This window comes from Histomonas meleagridis, assembly GCF_020186115.1.
Source record: "Histomonas meleagridis strain 2922-C6/04-10x chromosome Unknown contig_109, whole genome shotgun sequence".
Lineage (NCBI taxonomy): Eukaryota > Parabasalia > Tritrichomonadida > Dientamoebidae > Histomonas > Histomonas meleagridis.
Window position 1 is genome coordinate 48,626 of NW_027150753.1, and position 25,690 is coordinate 74,315.

A 25,690-nucleotide genomic window follows, 5' to 3' on the forward strand; every position below is an offset into this window, starting at 1 on the left:
TTTTAATAATTTTATATTTCAAAATAATATTTGGAAATTCTTTAAATTATCTAATACAGCACTTATTTTAGCATCTTGGAATGGTCATACAGAAATAGTCAAACTACTTCTTGAACAAGAAGGAATTAAAATTAATGTTAAAAATAAAATTTATTTTTAATAATTTGATATTTTAAAATAAATCATGGAAATTACTTAAATTATTTGATACAGCACTCACAGAAGCATCTAGATATGGTAACATAGCAATTGTTAAATTACTTCTTGAACAAAAAGGAATTAAAATTAATGTTAAAAATAAAATTTATTTTAATAATACTGGATTTCAAAATAATATTTGGAAATTATTTAAATTATCTAATACAGCACTTATTTTAGCATCTTGGAATGGTCATACAGAAATAGTTAAATTACTTCTTGAACAAAAAGGAATTAAAATTAATGTTAAAAATAAAATTTATTTTAATAATATTGGATTTCAAAATAATATTTGGAAATTATTTAAATTATCTAATACAGCACTTAATTTAGCAGCTTCACGTGGTCACACAGAAATATTTAAATTACTTCTTGAACAAAAAGGAATTAAAATTAATGTTAAAGATAAAACTTATTTTAATAATTTGAGATTTTAAAATAATACATAGAAATTACTTAAATTATTTGAAACAGCACTTATGAAAGCATCTAAAAATGGTAACATAGAAATTGTTAAATTATTTCTTGAACAAGAAGGAATTGATATTAATGATAAAGATATTTATTTGTTTTGTTTAATATTTATTTTTAAAATTTTCTATTTCAAAATAATATTTGGAAATTATTTAAATTATTTAAAACAGCACTTGTTTGGGCATCTTTATATGGTCATACAGAAATAGTTGAATTACTTCTTGAACAAGAAAGAATTGATATTAATGCTCAAGATATTTATTTGTTTTGTTTAATTTTTATTTTTAAAATTTTATATTTCAAAGTAATATTTGGAAATTATTTACATTATTTAATACAGCACTTATATTTGCATCTAGAGATGGTCATACAGAAATAGTTAAATTACTTCTTGAACAAGAAGGAATTGATATTAATGCTAAAGATAAAATTTATTTGTTTTATTTAAAATTTATTTTAATAATTTGATATTTCAAAATAATATTTGGATATTATTTAAATTATATAATACTGCACTTATATTTGCATCTAGACATGGTCATACAGAAATAGTTAAATTATTTCTTGAACAAGAAGGAATTGATATTAATGATAAAGATATTTATTTGTTTTGTTTAATATTTATTTTTAAAATTTTCTATTTCAAAATAATATTTGGAAATTATTTAAATTATTTAAAACAGCACTTGTTTGGGCATCTTTATATGGTCATACAGAAATAATTAAATTACTTCAGAATTAATTTGATCTTAATAAATGAAAAACATTAGTATATTTTCTCTCAAAGCAATACTTTGACTCAATGGTGGTTGCCTATGAAACAACAAAATTTATAACTTTAAAAAAATATTTATGTCATTGATTATATATGTTTATTTTGTGACCATTTTATTTTTCTGTGTTGGGTTTTTTAATGAAGTAATAGTTTAAACGGTTTCTCAAATCATTTCTTTGTAGTTTTCAGAATTTCTTAAATCCTTATTTTTATACTGAAGGCTTGACATTATAAATTTATGATCATTATGTTTTTCAAAATGATAAAGGAACTGCTGCTGAAGTACCATTAACCCCAGAGAACCATAATACAAAAGTAAAACTTCTTGTTGAATGCGAAAAAGATTTTTCTATAATAGAAGAAGAAATTATTAATCAGAGTATAACTATTCATTTTATTTACCAAATGCGAATTTTGCAATCAGAACAAAACTAAAATTCTTTACATATCCAGAACCACATTTCCCTAGTCCTAATGAATTTAAAATATTTACACGTGAATATAACGAAACAAAATATTTTATTAATAAATAAATGCATTCCACTTAACACTAAACTTGAATCACTTCCATATTACCAATGTTCGGAAGGTCTTTGTTATGGTCCGACTGGATTAACACCATTTTTCCGCTTCCATACAACTTATATTTCATCCGAATCCATCATTTTTCTTTTTATTACTTCTTCCATCACACTTAATGTTCTTTACACTCCATGCATTTAACATGTTAAATAAATTTATGATATTTACAAATTAAAATGAGTGATTTGTTTTTATTAAATATTTTTTTGAGAAATCTTTTTTTCTGTTTTTACAAATTTTCATGATGACATCATGGCAAAACAAAGAAAAAAATATGAAAAATGAGCTTTTTTAGTGAGATTAGATAAAACAATAAAAAATAAAAAAGGAGTAAATGAAATTAACATTGTACTTAAAATTCAACAAAAATTACCAAGCAGGCTCGAAACTGTTTTTTGAACTAAAAAAAAGACCACCGGGAAGACTCGAACTTCCAACCTTAAGGTTATGAGCCTTTATTACTTCTTTTTACATCGACAGACATATGCACATCTCATTCATTAACCCCGCAAATATCATTTAAAAAGTGGTTTGTATACTTTACATATGCGATACGATCATAAACAACACAAAAAATGGAATATGTCAAAAGATCGATTTCCGACCGTTAATGTATTTTGACAGTAAAGTTGATAATTAACCGTTGCATGTAAATAATTGAAATTTTTGAGGGCGGGGATGTCATGATTTTAACGTTGTCCGAAATTAATTTTATAACGATTATTTTTGACTCAAAAATTGAATTCGATGCACTTTTTCATAAATGAACTAAAATGAATAATTGGGAAACATTCAGTTTATTCAACAAATATTATTTTCCTTAAATAAAGAAAATGTTATTCAAGTAGCTCTTTCAGTATTTGGTCTATTTGATAATAATTATCAGTATTCATTTAACTTACTTATTAGTGTTATAATTTTGTAACAAGTACAAATGAATCAGAAGTCTATATGAATTTCATTAAAACAATAAGAGAATTAGAAGATAACAGACAAATTCAAAGTAAAATACATAATTTTTTTTTTTTTTAAATGACTTTAAACATTCATTTTCAAGAATCAAATTATTTAGTTGAGAGAATGATTCAAGAAAATTTATGAATCAAATATAGTTAAAGATGAGCGATGAATCATATTTCATACATTTCATACATTTCATGCTAGATATTCAATTTGATAAAATAAAAAATTCTCATATGCAGTAATTACTGTGAATTATCAAAGAATGATTGTGAACTTCATAAAAGACGAGTTAAAGAAGGACATAACCCAAATGAAATAGTAAAAATAATTCAAAATGAAGAAATAGAAAAATTTCAGAAATATCATCACAAGCAAATTTTGATTTTAACCTGAAAATTGAACCATCACTTTATGAAAGATGTTTATTTTTTAATGAAGAAAATTTCTCATTAATTGATTATGCAGCATTCTTTGGATCAATAAAATGTTTTAAATATTTAATTATGAACAATGCAAAAAATTAGGAATAAAAATTCATGAAAATTCTGAACAAAATGAAAATGATACAACAAATATATTTGTAAAGGAATTAACTTTTTCAAATATTGGAGAAGATCCAATCGTATATGATTTTAAAGAAGATAAATTCATTGAGCAAATGTAATTTTGCTTGATTAAGTTTCTAATAAAATACTTTATATTGGAAATTTCATTTAAAAAAAAAAAATTTAAACATAATATTGCTTTTGTGTGTAATTGATCAAGCACAAAAAGTTAATTACATTTAGGATTGAGTATAAAAAAAATTCTTGGTGAATAAATTTTTATAAATAATAATGATCGAACTCTTTTTCGAAGATTAATTCGAAATTTGACTAGGTTTGTTTAGACATTAGTCAAAAATATCTTCATGGAAGCAATTATTATTCCCAAGAAATCGGAAGAGAATAATACAGACATTAATGATGTTTCAGATGTATGTTCAATGTCATTCCTCTCCAAAGTATTTGGGGTAGCTAAAAAAGAAGACGATAATATCATTTATTACTCATCTTTAGCTCCAGATGAAGATCACCTGTCACTTACTCAATTCCTTTCGGATTACATTAATTCTTTACAATCAAATGGTCAACTATTCGTATCTTCAGATATTAGGCAATCATTAATGCACCATGCAAAAGATATTTTATCACAATCACATGGGGACAACTGCGTCAATTCTCTTTATTCCAAGGCATTTAAACTTATAGAAAAATCTGTTAAAAGCTATATTGATAATCTTCCATCTCCATCTCAATATTCATCCAATATAACCGAAGATGACAAATCCATAGAGACCAATTTAGGTGCCATCATGTGTTATGCTTTTGTTCAATCTTTTTCTGATTTTTCCATTCTCTCATTAGATTTTGTCAAACAGTTATTTTCACATATTACCACAGCCTTTGACAACTTCCCCTCCAATGAAAAGATGGAAATCTCACAAAAGACAGCGAGTGACATTACACGCTTTACTAATTCCATATTAGATAATCCAAAATTTTATGATTTTGATTTGCTTTCTCAAATATTTCGAATCCAAATGACATTTGCCAAAGCTTTAAATGATGTTAAATACACATTTTCATATTTCAAATTTTTAGTTAATCCGGAAAACCGTTTAATCCTCACTAAAAATACATATAAATACTTTGATTATACTACTGAAGAAAGCACTAAAATAATTTATTCTATTCCACAATTTTCATTAATTACAAACATGAAAACTAATAAATTTATTGCGTATATGGAAACGGGTGAATTAAGTTTAATTGATATAACAGATAAATTAGAAATAAAAACAATCAAAAAGATCGAAAAGCCAAAAATGATATCAGTAGTTAATGAAATTTGTTTTTTATATTATGAGAAACAAATTATTAAATATTTAAATATTAATAATCCAGAAACAATTGAAGAAATATCATTACCGAATGAATATAAAGAAGTTATTTTATTTTGGCAAAACATTTCAATGTTATCTATAATTGCAATTAATAATGAAAATGAATATTATTATTTAACATTAGATTCAAGTATGAATTTTTCGACACAACAAATATTATTTGAATTGAAACAAAAACCAATTAATGCATATTCGATAAATGAGAACATGTTTATATTAAATTTCGATGAAAATGATAAAATTTGTTATAAATATGAAGTTAAAAATAATAAAATTCAACTTAAATCAATTAATTATTCGATATATTCACCAAAATTATTTTCATTTATTGATAAAAAGACATTTTATATATTTTATCCATTTAATGATTCATATAATTTAATGATTTATGATAATAAATTAATTGAACTTAAATATTTCCCATTAATTTCATCAAATGAATTTGAGGAACAAATACAAAATCAAATAATTGATCAAAAGAAAGTATTAATATCAATTATCTCGAAAATAATTAATAATAATTTCGAATTAACAAATGAATATAAATTTTTTGTGCATTCACCAGAACGAAATTTAAATGAATTACTTAAATTAGGAAAACTTTATTTAAATGTATCGATACAATTTCTTGAATATATATTACAAATGATAGTAATTAACTTATTTGAATTACAAAATAATTTAAATGAAGAACTTAAAAATGAAATTTTAGATTTTTATGAATCAATTTTAAGTTCGAATTTAGGAAAGAATTTGAATTTACAACATTTAATTGTTATATCATTTTGTATATCATTTCATGAATTATTTAATAATAATTATCAAAACATTCAAAAATATTTTAATATAATATTAAATGATAAAGAGAAAATAATTAATTTAAATTATCCTGAAATAAATATAATATTATTTAATAAGCCAATAATATTTTATATATATTCAAATGAATTACAAAATTTATTATTAAATAATTTGCCATCATTAATCATTAAAAAATTATTACTTAAATCATTTCATTCATTAATTCATGAATCAAATAATATAAAGTTTTTAGAAACTATGGAATTCTTAAGTTTTTATTCGAATTATATAATGAAAATTACAGAATATATTTGTTCTAATATTAAACTTATTTATATGAATCCATTTTATAAATTATTAATTAAGTTTGGAATATTACTTCAATCACAAAATAATGTTTTATTATATTATTATGGACAAATTGTATCAAATTATATCGAAAACTTTTATGAACAATTTATGAGTTTTAAACCTTTTATAGATACAGAAGAAAATTGTTTAAATGATATTAAATTACAATTAAATGATTTCCATCAAACACTTAATTTTACTTTAAGTAGTAATCGAAGAAGTCGAAATAAATATCAGAAAACGTATAACTTCCCATGTATATGTGAAATTGTTTTGAAACCTGATGGAAGAATCAAATTAAAACAAAACTCTAAAGTGAAAATTTCATATAAATCTATTGATGGGACTGAACAAGAAATTACAGTTTTACCAAATTGTAAAGATATAATTAATAATCTTAAAATAATGTCTGATAACTTAAAGATTTCTTATTATAATCCAAATTATACATATCAAAATAATGTAAGTATTAATATCGATGTAAGTTATCGAGAAATTAAACCAAATAATATATCAACAATGGCACATTTTACATTTTCATTATTATGTTATATCATTGGTAATTCATTAAAAAATGGTTTATTATCATTAAAGAAAACATCAAAAGAAGAAAAATTTAATGTTTTACTTGATAATAACATTGTACAAACAGTAAATAAAACTACAACATTAACTAAAGAAGAACAAAACTTATCACGAGGATTAAGTTTTAATATTGATATTAATAATAGTCAACAAATTTATTCAAGAGAAATGTTAGAAATGTTTTTAAATGATATAACTAATGATAAACCAATCGAAAATGGGCCAGCAAAGAAATTATTAGAACATTTATATAAAAATGTTCCATGTCGACATCGATTTCCGAAGATTAATTCCATCCAAAAAGTCGAGAGATATGTATTTGCATGTTTATTAAAACATTTAGGAATATCAAATAGTGTATTATCATATGCATTTTTATTAGAAAAAGAAGAGAAATCACCAGTAATACCATCGAATTTACATCAATTAATGCAAGTCATATATAAAATTCGATCGATTTTATTCTTAAAGAAACAAAAATTATCTGAAGAAGAATTCGAAAATGTTATAAATGAATATTTATTTAAATGTCAACATTTATTAAATAATGAACCAATATTAAGAAGTTTAATTGGTAATGATAATAATAAAATTCATGATCAAATGACTTTAGAAGAAGCTAAAAAAGATATAATTTCATTTATATCTTCGGATATACCATTTAATGAAATCTTAGATTTATTAAAGATTCGTAAAGAAAGATATAAAATTCGAATGAATTCTATTAATATTATATTAAATTTATTAAATTCTAAATCAAAACAAATGATTATAATATATTTGTCAACAATTTCAAATACAATTAATGAAATTATATCTTCAAAAGATTTAATTTCTTTGCCTCAAACTATGTTAGATGAATTAAAAGTAGCATATAAACAATATTTCATTAAAATATTTTCAATGATTGGTGATAAAGAACTTAATGAAACACAAGAAATTTATTGTATTAAAGCATTACCTAATATATTTAATGAGTTCTTTACACAAGAAGAATTAATTAATAATATTATTCCAATCATTTTAAACTCATTAAAATTAGAAAAGAAAAATTATATTAAAAAATCTCTTTGGTTATTATTAACTTCAATCATTTTCACAATTAAAAATAATTCATTAACCGAATTATTTACTATAATGATTAATGATAAAATGTTTGATAATAATAAATCACGAATATTAAAATATTTATCAGTTTTAGCTCAACAAAATGAATTTAATAATTTTAATATATTTTTAAATTTATTACCAAATTCTTCAATTAAAATTTGTGTTTCATTATTCGAATTAATTGGACAATGTTTAGTATTTAATAATTATGAAATTGATAATTTAATTTTTGATTTTAATAACAAAAAATATAATTTTAATGAATTCATTCATAAAATTTTATATTATATTGGTTCAATATATAAAGGAAATTTATGTGAATTATTAATTTCGAATAATTATAAATCACATTTTGTATTAATACAAGAATTAATATCATTTTTACGATTATTATTAAATCCATCATCTAAAGTACGTATTTATATACAAAATATTATAAATGATTTAATTAAAGAAATTATTAAAAATCCAAAATTCGAAAATGATTTAGAACTTGAATATAAATCAATTGGTTTATTTTCAGTATTAGGAAAAGGTATTCATTCATTATCTAATACAAGTTATGTATCAAATGTATCAAATAAATTAATATATCCAAAGAATTCATCTGTCTTAAATAATGGTATTATTTATGATAGAGGTAATAAAATCAATTTGGATAAGAAAATTAAAATAATTCCAAATCCAAAAATTAATACATTTTCGAATATCATTGAATTAACACCTGAAATATGTAAATTAATTAAATATTATTTGAATGAATTAAATATAAATGAATTCGATATGTTTCATTCTGTTTTGTTTAGCTTTTTACCAATTATTACACAAAATAAAGAAAATCGAAAAATATTTTTAAATGAAATTCCAATTTCGATTTTACTTAAATATGTAAATGAGAAAATTTCAAATAAATTCAAAACATTTGAAGAATTATCAAATGAAATAATTAATAATATATATAATAAAAATGATTTGGAATATATTCAAGACTTAAGATCATCGAAAATATATGAAAATAATATAATTAAATCAGAATCAATTACTACTTTTGGTTTAATTAATTCATATAAAAATGTTCTTCCATATTCATTTGAAATAATTATTAATGATAAAGATGAAAACTTTGATATTGATTTTGGATTTTTAGCTTATAATGATTTAACTAATAAATATTTACATTTATTAGTATCACCAACTTCGAAATATTTTGTGTTTAATAATGAATATGTTAAATTCCCAATTTTATTAAATGATAATTTTGAAGTTGGTAATAAATGCATTTGTAGTATTAACAATTCAAAGATATCATTTTCATTTGAAAAGCAAAAAGTTACTTATTATATACCATTTGATATTGATAATTATTGTTATGTTCCAATTGTTAGAACGAAATCAAATAACATCGAATTTAATATGAAGAAAATCGAATTTAATGAATTAAGTGATTATAAACAATTAAATCTGTTTACAACTGCAGTACCACGTAAACAAAGAGAAAAAGTTGAAATCGAAGTCAATAATAAACCTATAAATGATGACTATATGTCAATTTTATTTGATGAAAATAAATTCGAACGAAATAAAAAATCAGAAAAGAACAAAGAAGTAAATAATAAACCTATAAACGATGACTATATGTCGTATTTATTTGATGAAGAAAATAAAGAAGAAGAAACAAATGATAATGAAAACAAAGAAGAAAATGATAATGAAAACAAAGAAGAAGAAAATGATAATAATGAAGAAGAAGAGGAAGAAGAAGAAGAGGGTAATGATAATGATGAACCCGATTTAATAAGTTTACTTAATGAAATATTCTTTGATCATACGAGTAATGATGATAATAGTGATGCTACTACAGTATCAGAAACATCTTCTTCGTCTTCTTCTTCATCTTCGTCTTCTTCATCTGACAATTCTTCTGTTAGAGAAATCAAAAGAATGCGTAAAGTATTAAGAAAACAAAGAGTTAATACTAAAAAGAAAGAAAAATTAATGCGAAAAGGTATTACACCAATGAATGACACTGAACAAATTTATATCGGAAACTTGGTTAAAATTGACAAATATAAATTAATATCTAATTTGATAAAAGATGGAAACAATTTAACGAAAACACAACGAAAATATTTAAATTCGATTGGAACAATTAAACGAATATATCAAAATGAAAACGAAACTTATAAAATTGATGTTGAATTTTATAATGTACAAAAAGGAGAAAATATAATATTACAATTTAATTCTGATGAAATTATACAAATCTCAACTAATCCAAACATAATTAAACATGAAGAGAACAATGAATTATTTAAATCTTATTCAATACGAATGATTCGTTATACATTTTTATTATTAATACAAGAAAATAAACCAGAAATATCTAATGAATTATTAAGTTATTTCGTTACAATGATATTAGAATTAATACCAATGAACATAACAAATATTAAAACTAATTTAATGATTGATTTTATTGATCCTGATGAACAAAAAGAATTTTCGAATGTATTAATTTCAATTTTATTAAAATATTTCCAAGATGAAAACTTCGTCAAAACATTTTTCGAGAAATATTTATCAAAATGGCCGACATTTACATATGAAGAAATTATGAAATTTATACCAAAAGAAACATATTTCAATATTAATAAACCAAATCGTTATTCCACTATTAATAAAACAATCACTAATAAAGATTCGATTGGATATTTAATAATCGAATCAAAAGAATCGAAATCAACACTTAATAAAATTATTATAAAAACTAAAAATAATGAAAAAGTTTATAATACATATGTTAAAGAGAAATTATTTTCGAATTATATTAAAGGTAAAAACTTAACAATAGAATTTAAACCTAAAAATAATCGATATGATAAAATAATTTTAGGTATTTTACCTATAAATAAATTACATTCTAATTTAGATTCACCTATAGGTTATTATCATTTATTAAATATATTCATTAAATTTTATCAACAAAATATGTTTTTAAGTGTCAACAAATTAATATTAAAAGAATTACTTAACTCTATTGTCGATAATATCATCAATTATGATATATTTTCATGTGGATTTTATTATTCATTCATTAAAACATTATCAGAAACTATTAAATTTAATACATCAATTGACGTAACATTAATAAATAAATTTAATAATTGGATTCAACCTTATATAACAAACTTAACTAATAATAATATACCTGAACATTTACAACAAATGATTTATATTAAACAAATTTTATCACTATATTCAATCGAATGGAATTGTAATACATTTAAATGTGATGGATTTATTACACCTGAAAATATTAATAATTTATATGAAAATATGAAGAATTATAAAGTTTATGATACAATGAAATCATTATTAAATCATGATGATTATCCTTCACATATTCGAAAGATTATGGAAACTATTGACTTAGGATTTTCATTATCTAATTCGAACATTTTCATGAGTTATTTAATACTTGATGATTGGATTAAAATGAAGAACAAAGAAAAAATCATTGAAATCAATGAAGATAATTATGAAGAAATTGTTTTGTTACCTTATGCATCTCAATTAAGCATTGAGTTATTAACTAATAATAATAATGAGAATGAAATAGAAATTAAAATATTAAATTCAAATAAAAATAATATATTAAATGTATTAAAAGATTCAATAGTATTAACAATTAATAAATTTGTTTTATTAGTGAAAAATCCAAATAAAAAATTAATAAAAATTAAAATAGTAATTACAAAGTTTAATGATAATATGAATTCATTATTCTCATTAAACATAAAAGAATTCTTTGACTTATCAAATTATTACTCAACGAAATGGAAAATCGAATATGATGAAATCCTTTCACAAATTATCACTAAATATAAAGATGATGAACTTAAAGTTATACCCGAAGACACATTTATAATGTTTCCAAACATTCGAAACATTAAAGAAATTTATTTAAATATTCGTTTAAAGTTATTATATGAATATACAAATAAAACTAAAAAGATTTTACAATACTTAGATTTAAATAACCCTGACTTACCATTCTCAAATATATTATTAAAATCAAAATCATCTTTTACTATTCCATTAATTGCTAAAATTATTCAACGAATTGTTGAACCAAATTCAAATCATCGACGCTTTGATATTGTTTTTAATCGTTCGAAGGCTGCACTTTTCATAAGCAATCCAAATAATTCAAAGGCGAAATCATTATTAAATCAATTAATAGAACAAATTTCGATTGATCAATTAAAGAAGTTAATTGTATTTGATGGTCCACCATGGCATGTAGAATTAGAAGGAGAAGGAGCATCAGATGCAGGAGGACCAGGCCGAGAATTATATTCACAAATATGTAATGAAATTATGAATCCTAATTCATCATATTTTATTAGTACTCCAAATCAACGTAATAATTCAGGACCTAATCAAGAAGTTCTTATACCGAATACAAAAGATTTTGATAATGAAAAACGAATTAAATATATTTATATTGGAGCATTAATGTCTATTGCTTATACATCGAAATTAACTCAACCATTTATGTTATCTAATTTGTTTTGGAATTATATGATATATGAAACTATTGACATTAATAACATTTATGAAATCGATGAAGAGTTTAAGAATTTAATGGATTACGTCCGTAACTTTACTGTCGAAAGTGAATTTTCTACAATTTCACAATTAACTTTTACTGTTAAAAATAGTTATGGTGAAATTGTCGAGTTATTTAAAGATGGAAAAATCACGCAAGTTACATTCGATAATCGATTAAAATATTGTGAGTTATGTGAGCGATTTAGGATTAATGAATTCACTGATGTGTTAAGTAGTGTTCGCGAAGGAATGAAATTAATATTCGGTAATTCATTGTCAGCTTTAGTTCCATGGGAATTACGGACATTATTATGTGGCGACTTTGATATTCCTATAAATGAATTAAAGAAACAATGTCAAATATTTAACCCGGTGATTAATGGTGTGAATTATGAGGAAATGTTATTCGAAGCATTGCAAAGATTTTCGCCAGAAGAAAGAATGTTGTTCATTAAGTTCGGTTCTGGGAGAATGTCTTTGCCGCCGCCAGGAATGCAATGGTCGTCAATGCTGAGAATTGTCTTCCAGGAAAAAATGAGACCTGATAACACATTACCAAGGGCAGCAACGTGCTCGTCCGAAATTACAATTCCAAACTACTCGTCAATAGATGTGTTGGAAAAGAATTTAAGAATAGCTGTGACGTTCTCAGTGGATATTGATCAGGACTTCGATCCAGACTTGGAAGATGTGGTTGAACTTGAGTAAATAGCAAATATTATATTAATTTAAGATTTTTGTAATTTTACTGTAATTGAATTGACTTTATAGAAATTGTAAATTTTTTTAGTGGAAAAGGTACAAAAGAAAATTCTAATTTAGATTTCTCATCTAAAATGTTCAAATCTTCATTTTCAATAGAAATGGAAATGAAGCGTATATTGCTAATCATCAAAATCAACTCAAAGATCAAATGTTTGCAGAAAACAATCGAAATAATAGTATCAAAGCAAAAGTTAACTTAAACACTCAATCATATGAAAACCATCAAAAGATACATGGGAATTTTATATTTTATTTAGTTAAATCAATTTATCAAAATAAGTACAATATAATATATTTAAACAAGAAATTCTATCTATATTCTTTATTTTCTTTTTTGCACAATCATAAAGGATTCCATCATTTCTATTAGAATACATAATATTTCCACTTGATACTTTAATGATTTGAAGATTTGTATAATCCATAAAAGCACATAATCCTACTGATGTTACTGAATCTGGAATTTCAATATTTATTAATGATGAACAAGATTGAAATGAATTACTTCCAATTGTTTTCACATTTTCTCCAATAATAATTGTTGTTAATTTAGTACATAAATAAACTATGCATAGTTTCCAATTGATGTTACCAAATCTGGAATAATATGTCAATGAATAATTTCCGATTGTTGTAACTGACTGATTGTTGTCGGAAACATATTATATCACACAATCAATTACACAAACAATTATTACTCAAACTGTTTTTACTAATACTATAACAATTATTGCATCTGGTTCTTCTTATTCTTATGTTGAAACAATATTCATTTATTATGATTATACAGTTATTGGTTATTCAACATATTTTTCATATTATTCTGGTTTTTATACAATTATTCATCAAAATGATGATGAAAATAATAATAAAGATAATAACATCCAAATTATTATTGGAGTTTGTATTGGTATCGTAATAATTATTATTATATTAATACTTATTATTATATTTGTTCGTATTCACAAGAAGAAACAAATAAGTAAAGAAAGTTCAGTTGAAGAAAATGAAAATAATAATACTAGCAGTTTTACATTTAAGAACACAGCAGATTTCACTGCTGTTGATGAAGATCCATTTGAAAATGATTTTAAAGAAGAATTTGTTGCAAATATTTGATATTCTTTATAAAATAATAATAAAGAATCAAACAAATTAAAAAAAAATATATTAGAATTCAAAATAAGAATATGTGCACAAATAAACTTTGCGTGGTATAAATTTTTTTGTTTATTTTTATTTTTATTTTTATTTTTTTTTTTTTTTTATTTTTTTATTTTTTTTTTATTTTATATAAAAATCATTTTTATATCATTAGATTACAAGATAATATCACACAAAATTTCTCACTCTAAATATTTTAAATCAAATTAATAAAATTATTCATCTAAAATTATTTGCTACATAAATCATATGAATTTTTGTGAGCAATTTCATGAGTTCAAAGAAAAGATTACTTTTTAATTTTTTATATATCTTAAAAGCATTTATTCTATTAATAACAGATTTTGTACACCATAAATGTACCATCGTTAGATTTCACACGATTTTCATTAAAAAAATCAAAGCAATAAAACGTATTTAAATATTTCGCATTTTAATAAGTTTTTTAAATTATAATTAGTTATACATTAATTTAAATTCTAAGGCTCAATATCCTCTGACGTTTTTGTTTGACTCTTTCGTGATGTAATTACAAACAATACGATTAACACCACAACAACAGCCAAAACAATGATTGCTGCGACAATAATTCCTGCTGTTGCTCCATTACTCAACAAATTTTCCATATTTTGTATATATAATGAATTTGTTTCGTTTTTTCTTTGTGAACTTTCATCTGTTTGCTCTACAACTTCTGTACTTATTTCCGATGTAGTATCTGTTTGCGTAACATTTTCTGTACTTATTTGTGATGTATCTTCTGTGCGATGACTTTGTAATGTTTCCTCTGTATTTGTTTCTTCACTTTGAGTGTCTTCTGTTCTTTCTATTTCTGTTTCTTCTGTTTGTTGTGTTTGCGATGTCTCTGTTTCTTGTGGTTGTACTGCTCCATAATCCTCAAAATAAAATGTTGTTCTTGATGCAATCAATGAAGTACATGTTATATTGAAATATATCATTTCCACACCTGAGAATTCAGTACTTAAACCTAATAATGATCCCATCGAAGTATTCACATAACTTCCTCCTTCTATAATAAGTTCGTTTTCATTATTATATCCACTTATTGTATATAAAAATGATCCGTATTCTATACCTTGAACAACCGACAAGTTAATTCCTGTTAATTCAGTTAAGTTGAATTTAAAATGAACAGTTTCATATGGTCTAAAGTCTAATTCAATACGATTTTCATTATCAAAAGTTATAATTTTATGTTGACAAAACAAACCAATGGAATCTTCATTGCATATACAACCATTACTTGTTATATCAACAGTGTTTTCTCGAACACATAAATTTCCCCAATTTGTTAATTCTTCAGATATTTGTAAATTAGTTACATTACCAACTATGGCTATAGAAGTAACTGATGAACAACCATTGCTATTTAAACATTTCGTAGGTTTTATGTGTACATAATATTTACCTTCTATTAAATCATTGTTTTTAATATAAATTCGTTCATTTGTTGAATATAAATCTTCATATTCATTATACAATGGATGATATAATTTAAAATTAGGTCCAACTACAAATAAATCTAAATCATGAGCAAGAGAAATATATGAAATTGAATTGATTGCAATATCTACATAAGACATTACAATTCTTAAGTCTCTTCCTTTTGTTACATTTATTTCATAAATAATTTCATCATTAGTAACATCAAATGTTTCATATAATATATTATTATTGCTAAGTTCTGGAATTACGTTACTAACATTTAACATTCCAAATCCCCAATGTGTATCAGGAGTCTCTGGATCTGTTTTATCAGCAGAAGCTATAGCCAATGATCGTAACAACGTCGAATGTGGATCTGATACATTACATTTTTTTCTTAAATATTCGCGTAATAAGACAAGCGTTCCTGAAACTAATGGAGTAGCCATTGAAGTTCCAGACATTATTTGCATTGCATTATGCGCAACATTACTTGCACTTAATATATATGTACCAGGGGCTACAACTTCAGGTTTAACTTGTCCGAAAGTTGTCGGCCCTGCGGATGAATAACTTGCAATAGAAAGTGGTTCATTTCGAATTGTATCTAATGCTCCAACTGATAATAGATTTTTTCCTGCTCCAGGTCCACTTATATAATTTAGATATGGATCATTACCGCAAGCAAACACAAACAATAGATCGTTTTCGTAAATTAGAGCATCATATAAATAACGCAAATATATATACTAGTATCTGATGTTGGTGGTGTAATTCCCCATGAATTAGTACAGATTTTGGAATCAAAATTAATTATGTACATCATAATATAAGTAATATAACGCATTAAGTAACTCATAGATCCATCGCTTTGGCCAATATCAACAAAATATATACGAGCAAGAGGTGCTGCACCATCAATATGACTTCCATTAATATGTTGACCTGCAGCTGTACAACTTACATGTGTGCCATGACCAGTTTCATCCCCTGGACTTGTTGTGTACATATATTCTAATATCTTACGATGTTCAGGTCCTATACTAAAAGTGGTTTCATCACGAAACCAATCAGATTCAAAATAAAGACCAGAATCAACAATTGTAATGACTTCACCTTCTCCTTGATAACCAAGATCATGAAGAGGACGCGGTATATAGTCATATGAGCCATACTTAGTAAGGTCGGAAAGTTGAGATCCTTGTACAAAGCCTACATCAAGATTATTAAAAAAGCGAACGCGAAAGTCTAGATAAATTGATAAAACAAGATTGTTGGAAAGAAGAGAAGAAACTGTTTGAGAACCTGTAGAGTTAACAACAAATGTTTCGGAATTAAATGTTTTGTAAATTTGATAATCAGAATTTGAAAAAGAAGAATGAGCAACAACAATAAGATTTTTGGAACTTTCAAGTGCTTCTATGGATGACATATTCTTATTTGTTTTTGGAATTATATGAATAATTGCTTTTTGAGAAGAATTAATAAGTGAAATTTGTGATGGTGATAAAAACGCTAAAAACTTTCTGAATGAAATTTGATGTTCATGTTTTAGCAAGTAACCAAATTCACCAAAAAATGATTTTCTAACAATATTAACTTCGCACCATTGTGGTAATAAATCAGCATCATTGATTGCAATACTTTCATGGCTCATACTAAGTGTGATCTTCTTCAACGATTTGGAGATCAACAATGAGAGTAAAAGTGAATACATCTATTGCTTAAAACTTCAAATTTCAAATTCACTGTGTCTATCGGCAGCCATAATTTCAATTAGGAACACACTTCACACAAAAAGTTCTATGATTTTTCTGGGAAATACGTTGATCGCTTTTATCGGGTAGAAGAAAAAAATTATCCACTGATTGCTGAACCAAACAATAAGATTTATCATAAATAAGTTTAATTTCTAAATTTTTGTTTCTTTCCTTGTACACCTACTTTGACTTATAAATTTATATAATTTCTCATTTCCTCATTTTTTAAAGCAAAAACATATGTTACAACAAAAACTTTAGATACTTTTTGAAACACCAGTATTCATGGTGTTTATACCCCATCCCTTGAACAATATTTACAATATCATTGTTCAGGAGGGGATGTTTTATGTGAATCACATTTAACGGAGCTTTCATTAATTTGAGATGAAGCTAATATCTCATTTAGATTTACTGACAAATAATCTCGTACTGCAATTCTGTTTGCTCTTTTTCTGGTTATGATTTTAGGTTTATTTTCATCTTCTTTTGTCTGTTGTATTGAACCATTCATAGAAGATGTACACCTACGAAAATTAGCTAAAGGAATTGGGAACGCATATAATTTGTTAGGTATAGAATTTAATATGTAGTTAGGAAGTTTAAGAAGATAAAAACTATTAAAATATATATTTGTATGGTTATTAAAACCTCCAAAGTATATTACTTCTCCTGTTTTTTGAATATATGTTGCTGTCCCACGTATAATACCCATTGGTAAATTTCCTTTTACTTTAATAACATTAGATTTATATGTAAATAAATTAATCAAAATAATTGGAGGATAAATGTCTGTGTTATTCTCTCCACCAATTAATATTAAATAATTATTAATAATTACTGAAACATGTCCATATCTTGGAAATATTTCTCCTTTTAATTCAATTCGCTCCCAACTTTTAGTTTGGAATGAAAAAGACCATAAATCATCAAATACATTTGAATTCTTTCCTATCCCTCCAAAAACATACATTGATTCTTTAAATATACAAGCGGAATGAAGTTGCCTTGGCTCTGGTGCAATAGATTCGTTAACAGAGAACCATTTCAACAAATTTAAATCAAAAATTAATACCGTATTCATTAATTTCTTTTGTTTTTGTTTTCCACCAAAAACTATAATCTTATTTTGATATGTAACAAGAGAAAAACCTTCTCGAATAAAGTCATTTGAATTCGAAACCATTTTTATCCATTTGTCATTAATTAATTTATAAGGAGATCCTTTACCTCCGACTAAATATAGTTCTGAATTTATTTGTACAATTTTAGAATAATTCCATTTTGCTTCAATAACTTTTTCAACTGAGAGTGATTTTTTTGATGAATCATAAATTATTAATGGCGTATTTGAATTTTTACCATTAATGTTACCGCCTGCAAAATATACTATGTTTCCGATGATTGTAGATCCAAGATCAGCAATTTCTGGAGGAGTCAATGGGTTAGAAAGTTCATTTGAAATTATTAAATCTTCATTAAAAGTTATATTTGGTTGTTTTTTAGCTTTATAAAATTTAAATAAAACATTTTCTTTGATTTTAATGGTTTTAAATTCAATTGTTACACATTCCTTTTCGACTTGAAATGTTATTCCATTTCCTGAACATGCATTTGAACAAAAAGAACAATTATTACAGAATGAAAAAAGTACAATTTTTTCTTTATCAATTCCATATGTAATAAGGAAAGAATCATTAAATAAATAAAATGTTCCTTTTCCCTTTTTTGGATTAATTATATTAATGACATATTCTTTTTTTAATTTCCTATTTTCAGTAACAAGTTGAATCTTTTGATTTAAACGAGATTGAATTTCAAGTACATTTTTTCTTTTTTTAATAGTCTCACTTGCAAATTCCATTTCATGTGTTAAACTTTCAATTATTTCTTGCGCAAAATGTATTGTTTCACTATCTGGATGACTTGGCGGTGTAAATTTTGCTAATTCCCTTATAAAAAGTACATAACGTGGAAATCTTTGAATTGGAATAATTAACAAAGAACAAAAATCTAATCCAGAGCTTATTGGATTATTTTGTACTATTTCTTTCATTTTTTGATCATTTGTAATTGATGTTGCAATTTCATTTATTTTATTATAATCTGCTATATATTGTTCAGAGGTTCGAAATAAGGTTGAAAAATATATAAATATTTTTGATAGTTCTGCTTTGTATTCGATTTGATATTGATCAATTTTTGATAAAAAATCTTCATGACATTCAATCATTTTTGGTATTGGATCAAAAATTAAAGAAAGTTCTTCATCTTTTAGTAACTTTGCTTTTTGAATACTTTCCTTATAATATTTTAAGATTATATTTAAATTATTAAGATATGTTTTTTCTGTGTCTTTTAATTCTTTTATAATTTGTGTTCTCATTCTAATGGTTTTTAATGCATTTTCTTGAAGAAGACATTTAAATTTAAGTTCTTTTGATTCTTTTGTTAAATCAAGAAAATCTTTAAAATTTATGTTTTTATCGATCGGTTTTTCTCCAATTATTATTTGCGGATTAGAAATTTCCATTCCAAATTTTTTTACTACATAGTTAATAAAATTATTCATATTAGAAAAACTTTTAATATCAATTTCACATTTAAATTGAGGCATTTCAATTCCATTTTCTGTTTCAACATTAAATAACAAATAAAATTTTTGTTTCTCTGATTTATCAAGAATTTGAAAAACATAGGACATATTTGAAGAAGTTGATGGATCAAAGTTTTCAACTTTTTTAAGTAACTGAGGATATACTTGTGTGGGGATTATATCCTTTTGTAATGGCTGAATGTATGTTGGACATTTTATTCCTAATATTTGATTGTCTTTTAGCATTAAATCTGATTCGATTTGTTTTGTAGTTTTATTGATTACAAATTTTTCATGTTTGATCGAAGGATTTTTCCCGATTTCGAGTATAATCACTGTTGACATTTACGTTTTATGAAGTTGACTAAGGAACTAAAAAATTATTTTTTATGAATTTTTATATCCAAAACCAATGTTTCTCCAAAAATAGTTATAAAATTTTATTAAATTTTTCTGTTGTAATCATTTGTAAACTAGTGTATTATTGTTTATGAAGAGGACTTCAATTTTAAATGCAAACAAAATGGTTTTGCATAAAATAAATAAAAAAGTTTAATTAATTCTAAATTAAAACGCGGAAGTTATTACATACTAATAATAACCCGGATTTAATCAATCATTTTAAAAAATATACTTTATATTAGCCATTGATCAAAATTGATGTATGAACTTCTTTGATCATTTTTTACAAATACAATAAATAAAGAAAATTTTAGAAAATTAAAATTTTGGAAATCATTTAAATGATTTCGTAATAACAACTTTGAAACATATTGTTTTATTTATTTTAAAATTATTCTTTATACTTGTCTCAGAGGAATGTATACATACTTTAATTCTTTTTAATTGATAAAATTATACTCTTCCATTACATTCTTTACCTTTATTATTTAAAGATTTTTTTTTGCTTTTTTATTTTATTGATCGATTGATTGCAAATTGCTCAAAAATATAAAATGATATAATAAAATTCACTTTTGTTGAAGAGATAATTATGGTATGTAGTATTGCAATTGCAGAACCACAACTTGAATTATAGTGAAATTAATAGAAATTATTATAAGTAAGTTTAAAAAATGGCCAAAACGACCGGATGAATTTACGATCAAACTCATCTCAATTCCCACGCAACGAACCACACATGTGGGCTTTGTGTAAAATTTGATCGGTTACGAACACATTTTTGAATCAATACCATACACTTTTTGATAATAACTCATTCAATAAATCCCGACCGGAAACCTGTGATGAATTTAGAGTTAGACGAATATACAAAAATTAATCAAAATTTTTAGCACAAATCATATTTAAAATCTATACGTCAGCACATGTATATGGGAAACTAAATGAATTAAAGTTAAAATAAGGAAATATTTAAATTTTTATTTTGATGCCGTGGTCTTTTGAATTACATCGGTTTTTTTCGAAAAGCGGTTGTTCTGCCCAACATTTTTGATGATACACACAACTCCAGACGAGGAAATTCCAGGAATTGTTCAAGCACTTCGTGACCATTATAATACAGAAGTAACAAGGCCAATTCAATGGAGAATCCAACAACTCCAAGGACTTATTAAAGTTCTTGAAGAACACGAAGATGAATGGAACGAAGCATTAAACAAAGATATGGGAGCACATAAATTCGAAGCAGCTTTATTGGTTGGCGCTGTTAAATCAGAAATTAAACATACAATAAAGTCATTACCAAAATGGATGGAACCAAAAAGCCTCTCTAACCCATGGGCACTTTACCCAGGCTCGACTAGTGTAGTTCCTGAACCATATGGTGTTGTTTGCGATTTCATTCCTTTTAACTATCCAGTATTTCTTGGATTTTCATCAATCTGCACAATTTTAGCAGCCGGTAACGTTTGCTTGTTTAAGCCATCTTCTAACACTCCAGCATGTGCAAAATTATATCAAGATTTATTCCCAAAGTATCTTGATCCAGAAGCAGTTAAAGTTGTTTGCGGTCCATCTGCTATTTGCAATGTTATTCTCAAAGAGAGATTTGACTTTATTTTTTATACAGGTTCACCAGCAATTGCAAAAGGTGTAATGAAAGCAGCATCAGAACATCTTACACCAGTCTTACTTGAGCTTGGAGGTAAATCACCTGTTTATGTCGATAAAAATCTTTCGATTGAGAAGTGTGCAAAAAGATTAGTATGGGCCAAGATATTTAATGGAGGTCAAACATGTGTTGCACCAGACTATTGCTTTATCCACCAAGACATTTATGATAAGTTTAAAGCAGAATTGGTGAAAGCAATTTCTGAGTTCTATGGTGATGTTGCGAACGTTTACAACGATAACATCACTCACATCATTAACCGCCGTCATTTTGATCGTTTGACAAGAGCGATACAAACCTCTGGTGGAGAAATTCTTTTAGAAGGGCTACGCGACCCAGAAAAATTGTATATTGGACCAACACTCATTGAGAATCCAAGTATGGATTCACAGCTTATGAAAGAAGAAATTTTTGGTCCAATTCTTCCATTGATCAAAATTTCAGGAGTTGAAGATGCCATCAAATACATTAACGCACATGAAAAGCCACTCTCATTATATGTATATACAAGTGATAACAAAGTTTTGGAACAATTTACAAAAAGAACATCATCTGGATCAGTTGTATTAAACGATTCAACATTCCATGTTTCATCACCAGAGATGCCATTTGGTGGCGTTGGAAACTCTGGAATGGGACAATACCATGGTAAATATGGATTCCGTCAACTTTCACATCTCAAACCAGTTGTAACCCATTCAACAATGATTGACATCTCACAAAGGTATCCACCATATACTGATGGACATCTTTCGCTCTTGAAGAAATTCTTATAAGACAATAAAAAGAGTTGCCACTTTTTTGTTTCTTTTAATACGACTTGCGGTTTTGTACGAACGTATATAGCGATCATCATACGATCTTGATATCATGAATATAATATATATATATATACATAGTTGCATCTATGATTAATATAAATCTAAGAATTATATTATGATTAGCAAGAGATAAATTTATTCCAAAAAGTGACGAAAATCGACTTTTGCATGGTTTATATCGAATGTGCCGATAGAAGCAAACTTGAATGATGGTAAATATTATCAAATTTTTACCCTTTTATCAAAAAATACGTTATTTATATCCGAAAAGTGTCTTGAATTTCTATGCTTTATTTCTTTCTATCATTGTGATGATGATGGCAAATCAAATGATCCTTGGCTTGTTAAGAAATAAAATTGTTGAAATTTATTCATAAAAGCGAGATTTGTTATTTATTCCAAACAAGCAGATCAAATCTTGAAATTCTTGAAATTAATTTATTTATTAATTTAAATAAATGATATAATAAATTTCAAAATACTTTAATGATATTCTTATTCAACCTGATTAATAATCAATAGTTAATAAAATATTTTCTGTATAAGTACATATTCTTGAATTTATCAATTGCATTTTTTCTCAATTTTCGTATTTTCTAATAATGTTCAATATGATTTAATAATTTTATGAACAAATTCAATCAGCAAATGATATTTATAATATTGACTTGAGAGACATGTATCAATTCCTTTTATCTCTAAAATTGTTTTTGATGATCGATACGAGTTGATTGAGTGATTTTTATTCGTCCACTCATTCAAATTTGACTCCGAACCGCTTGAGAATGTAAAATGATTGTAAAAAAATTATCTGTTTTCACCTAGAATTTATTTTTTGCCTTCGGCAATAAATAAATTCAAACTTTGATAAATTATGAGTTTTGCTTTTAAATCTATTTTAATTTTTAAATTTTTCAAAATATGATTTTGGATTCCGTTAAATTTTGGAAATTTTCATTATTCAAAAAAATAATATCATTTAATTTAGAAATTTAAAATTGAAGAAGTATAAGATAATATATAAGTTATCATAAAATTACAAATCATAATTATACTAAATTTTTAATGAATAGCTTTTATATGAAATTTCATATGGAAATTATTTATTATCTTTTATTTTGCATCATCTTGAAATATTTAAAAATTAATTCAAGTATTATTGTACTTCGGTGATACTTGTTGATCATATGCTATATATATATATATTACACTCGTTCACAAATTTCGCCGTAGTTATAGTGGGAAGATATCAGTCCTAACCATTAAAATTATATAATATATATACATAATTAATGTTCTGATTTAATATAAATACTAAATAATATTCATGATAAGTCAAGATAAATTAATATTTTCATTTTTAAAAGTGACAAAACCTTACTTTGTTATCGTTATGACGATAGAGAGCGAAATGTGAATGATAGATATTTTCCTTGATCATTCAACAGCAAAAACAGGTAGAATACTAATGAATAAAACCATAATTTTCGAAATACATTTGCATTCGAAAAAAATTGGATTTGATTATTTATTCAGATTTATGATAATAGCTAATAATTCATCCGCTTTAAATTTATAAAAACATCTTTAAGTAATAATGAACCCAGCCTTTGTACTAATATCATATTAAAATCATAAGAATTTTTGATCCAGACATCGAAAGATTCAATACCTTTCAAATCTGGAAGCACCATTCATCACATTTAGAAAAAATTCATATCAAGAAGCCATTGATGACTCAGCTGAGTTTTTCGATATTTTTGTTTTAATTTTTCTGTGGTTAATATGTTTTGGAAGGTACATTGCATGTTTAAAAAATTGTCTTCTAAGAATAATTATTGATTCTTAACTCAATGACTACAGGAAAAATATAGATTTTTCATATAAAAGTCATTTATTTATGAATGAAAAAATTTAAACAAATATCTTTATATACACCTATTTAGGAGTGACATCATCTCTCAATTAAGAGATATTTTAATTTTGCTAAAATCTAAAAAAGATAAACCACTAGTCACCAGTTCTGGTAAGTAGTACAATCGTGCATCTTATCAAAAATTAGTAGAACACTTACCAAAGTCTAAACTAAATGGCACCTTTTTCACTGAGTAATTGTTTTATTTCTCTGAAACCCAACCGTTTAGCAATTTTAAATGCTGTTTCAAATTAATAAAACATAATCCAAATTATTAAAACATATTCTAAATTATTCAAATGAATAGTTATTGCATTAACATCAATTCCTTTATCTAATAGTAATTTTATTATTTCTATATTATTATTTCTAACTGCTATATGAAGTGATGTTTCAAATTATTAAAGCATATTCCAAATTATTAAAACATAATCTAAATTATTCAAATGAATAGTTTTTTCATTAACATCAATTCCTTTATCTAATAGTAATTTTACTATTTCTATATTATTATTTTTAACTGCTATATGAAGTGCTGTTTCAAATTATTAAAACATATATAAAATTATTAAAACATATATAAAATTATTAAAACATATTCCAAATTATTAAAACATATTCCAAATTATTAAAACATATATAAAATTATTAAAACATATTCCAAATTATTAAAACATATTACAAATTATTCAAATGAATAGTTTTTGCATTAACATCAATTCCTTCTAAAAGTAATTTTACTATTTCTATG

General features: G+C 24.4%; 3 protein-coding genes across 3 annotated transcripts; 2 read left to right on the plus strand and 1 right to left on the minus strand.

Moving 5' to 3' along the window:
• Window positions 1-12,431: 12,431 nt before the first annotated feature.
• On the plus strand, window positions 12,432-13,106 carry GO595_000588 (E3 ubiquitin-protein ligase HERC2; the record flags this gene model as incomplete). Its single annotated transcript, XM_067919173.1, has 1 exon — window positions 12,432-13,106. One exon carries the CDS (start codon window positions 12,432-12,434, stop codon window positions 13,104-13,106), a length of 675 nt encoding a protein of 224 aa, XP_067779232.1.
• A 1,700-nt stretch (window positions 13,107-14,806) lies between these two features.
• On the minus strand, window positions 14,807-17,430 carry GO595_000589 (S8 family serine peptidase; the record flags this gene model as incomplete). The annotated part of the gene is made up of 2 exons (XM_067919185.1): window positions 14,807-16,380; window positions 16,524-17,430. 2 exons carry the CDS (start codon window positions 17,428-17,430, stop codon window positions 14,807-14,809), a joined length of 2,481 nt encoding a protein of 826 aa, XP_067779233.1.
• A 4,154-nt stretch (window positions 17,431-21,584) lies between these two features.
• Window positions 21,585-22,979, plus strand: GO595_000590 (aldehyde dehydrogenase family protein; the record flags this gene model as incomplete). Its single annotated transcript, XM_067919196.1, has 1 exon — window positions 21,585-22,979. The coding sequence occupies one exon, from the start codon at window positions 21,585-21,587 to the stop codon at window positions 22,977-22,979; it is 1,395 nt and encodes a 464-aa protein (XP_067779234.1).
• Between the last annotated feature and the right edge of the window lie 2,711 nt (window positions 22,980-25,690).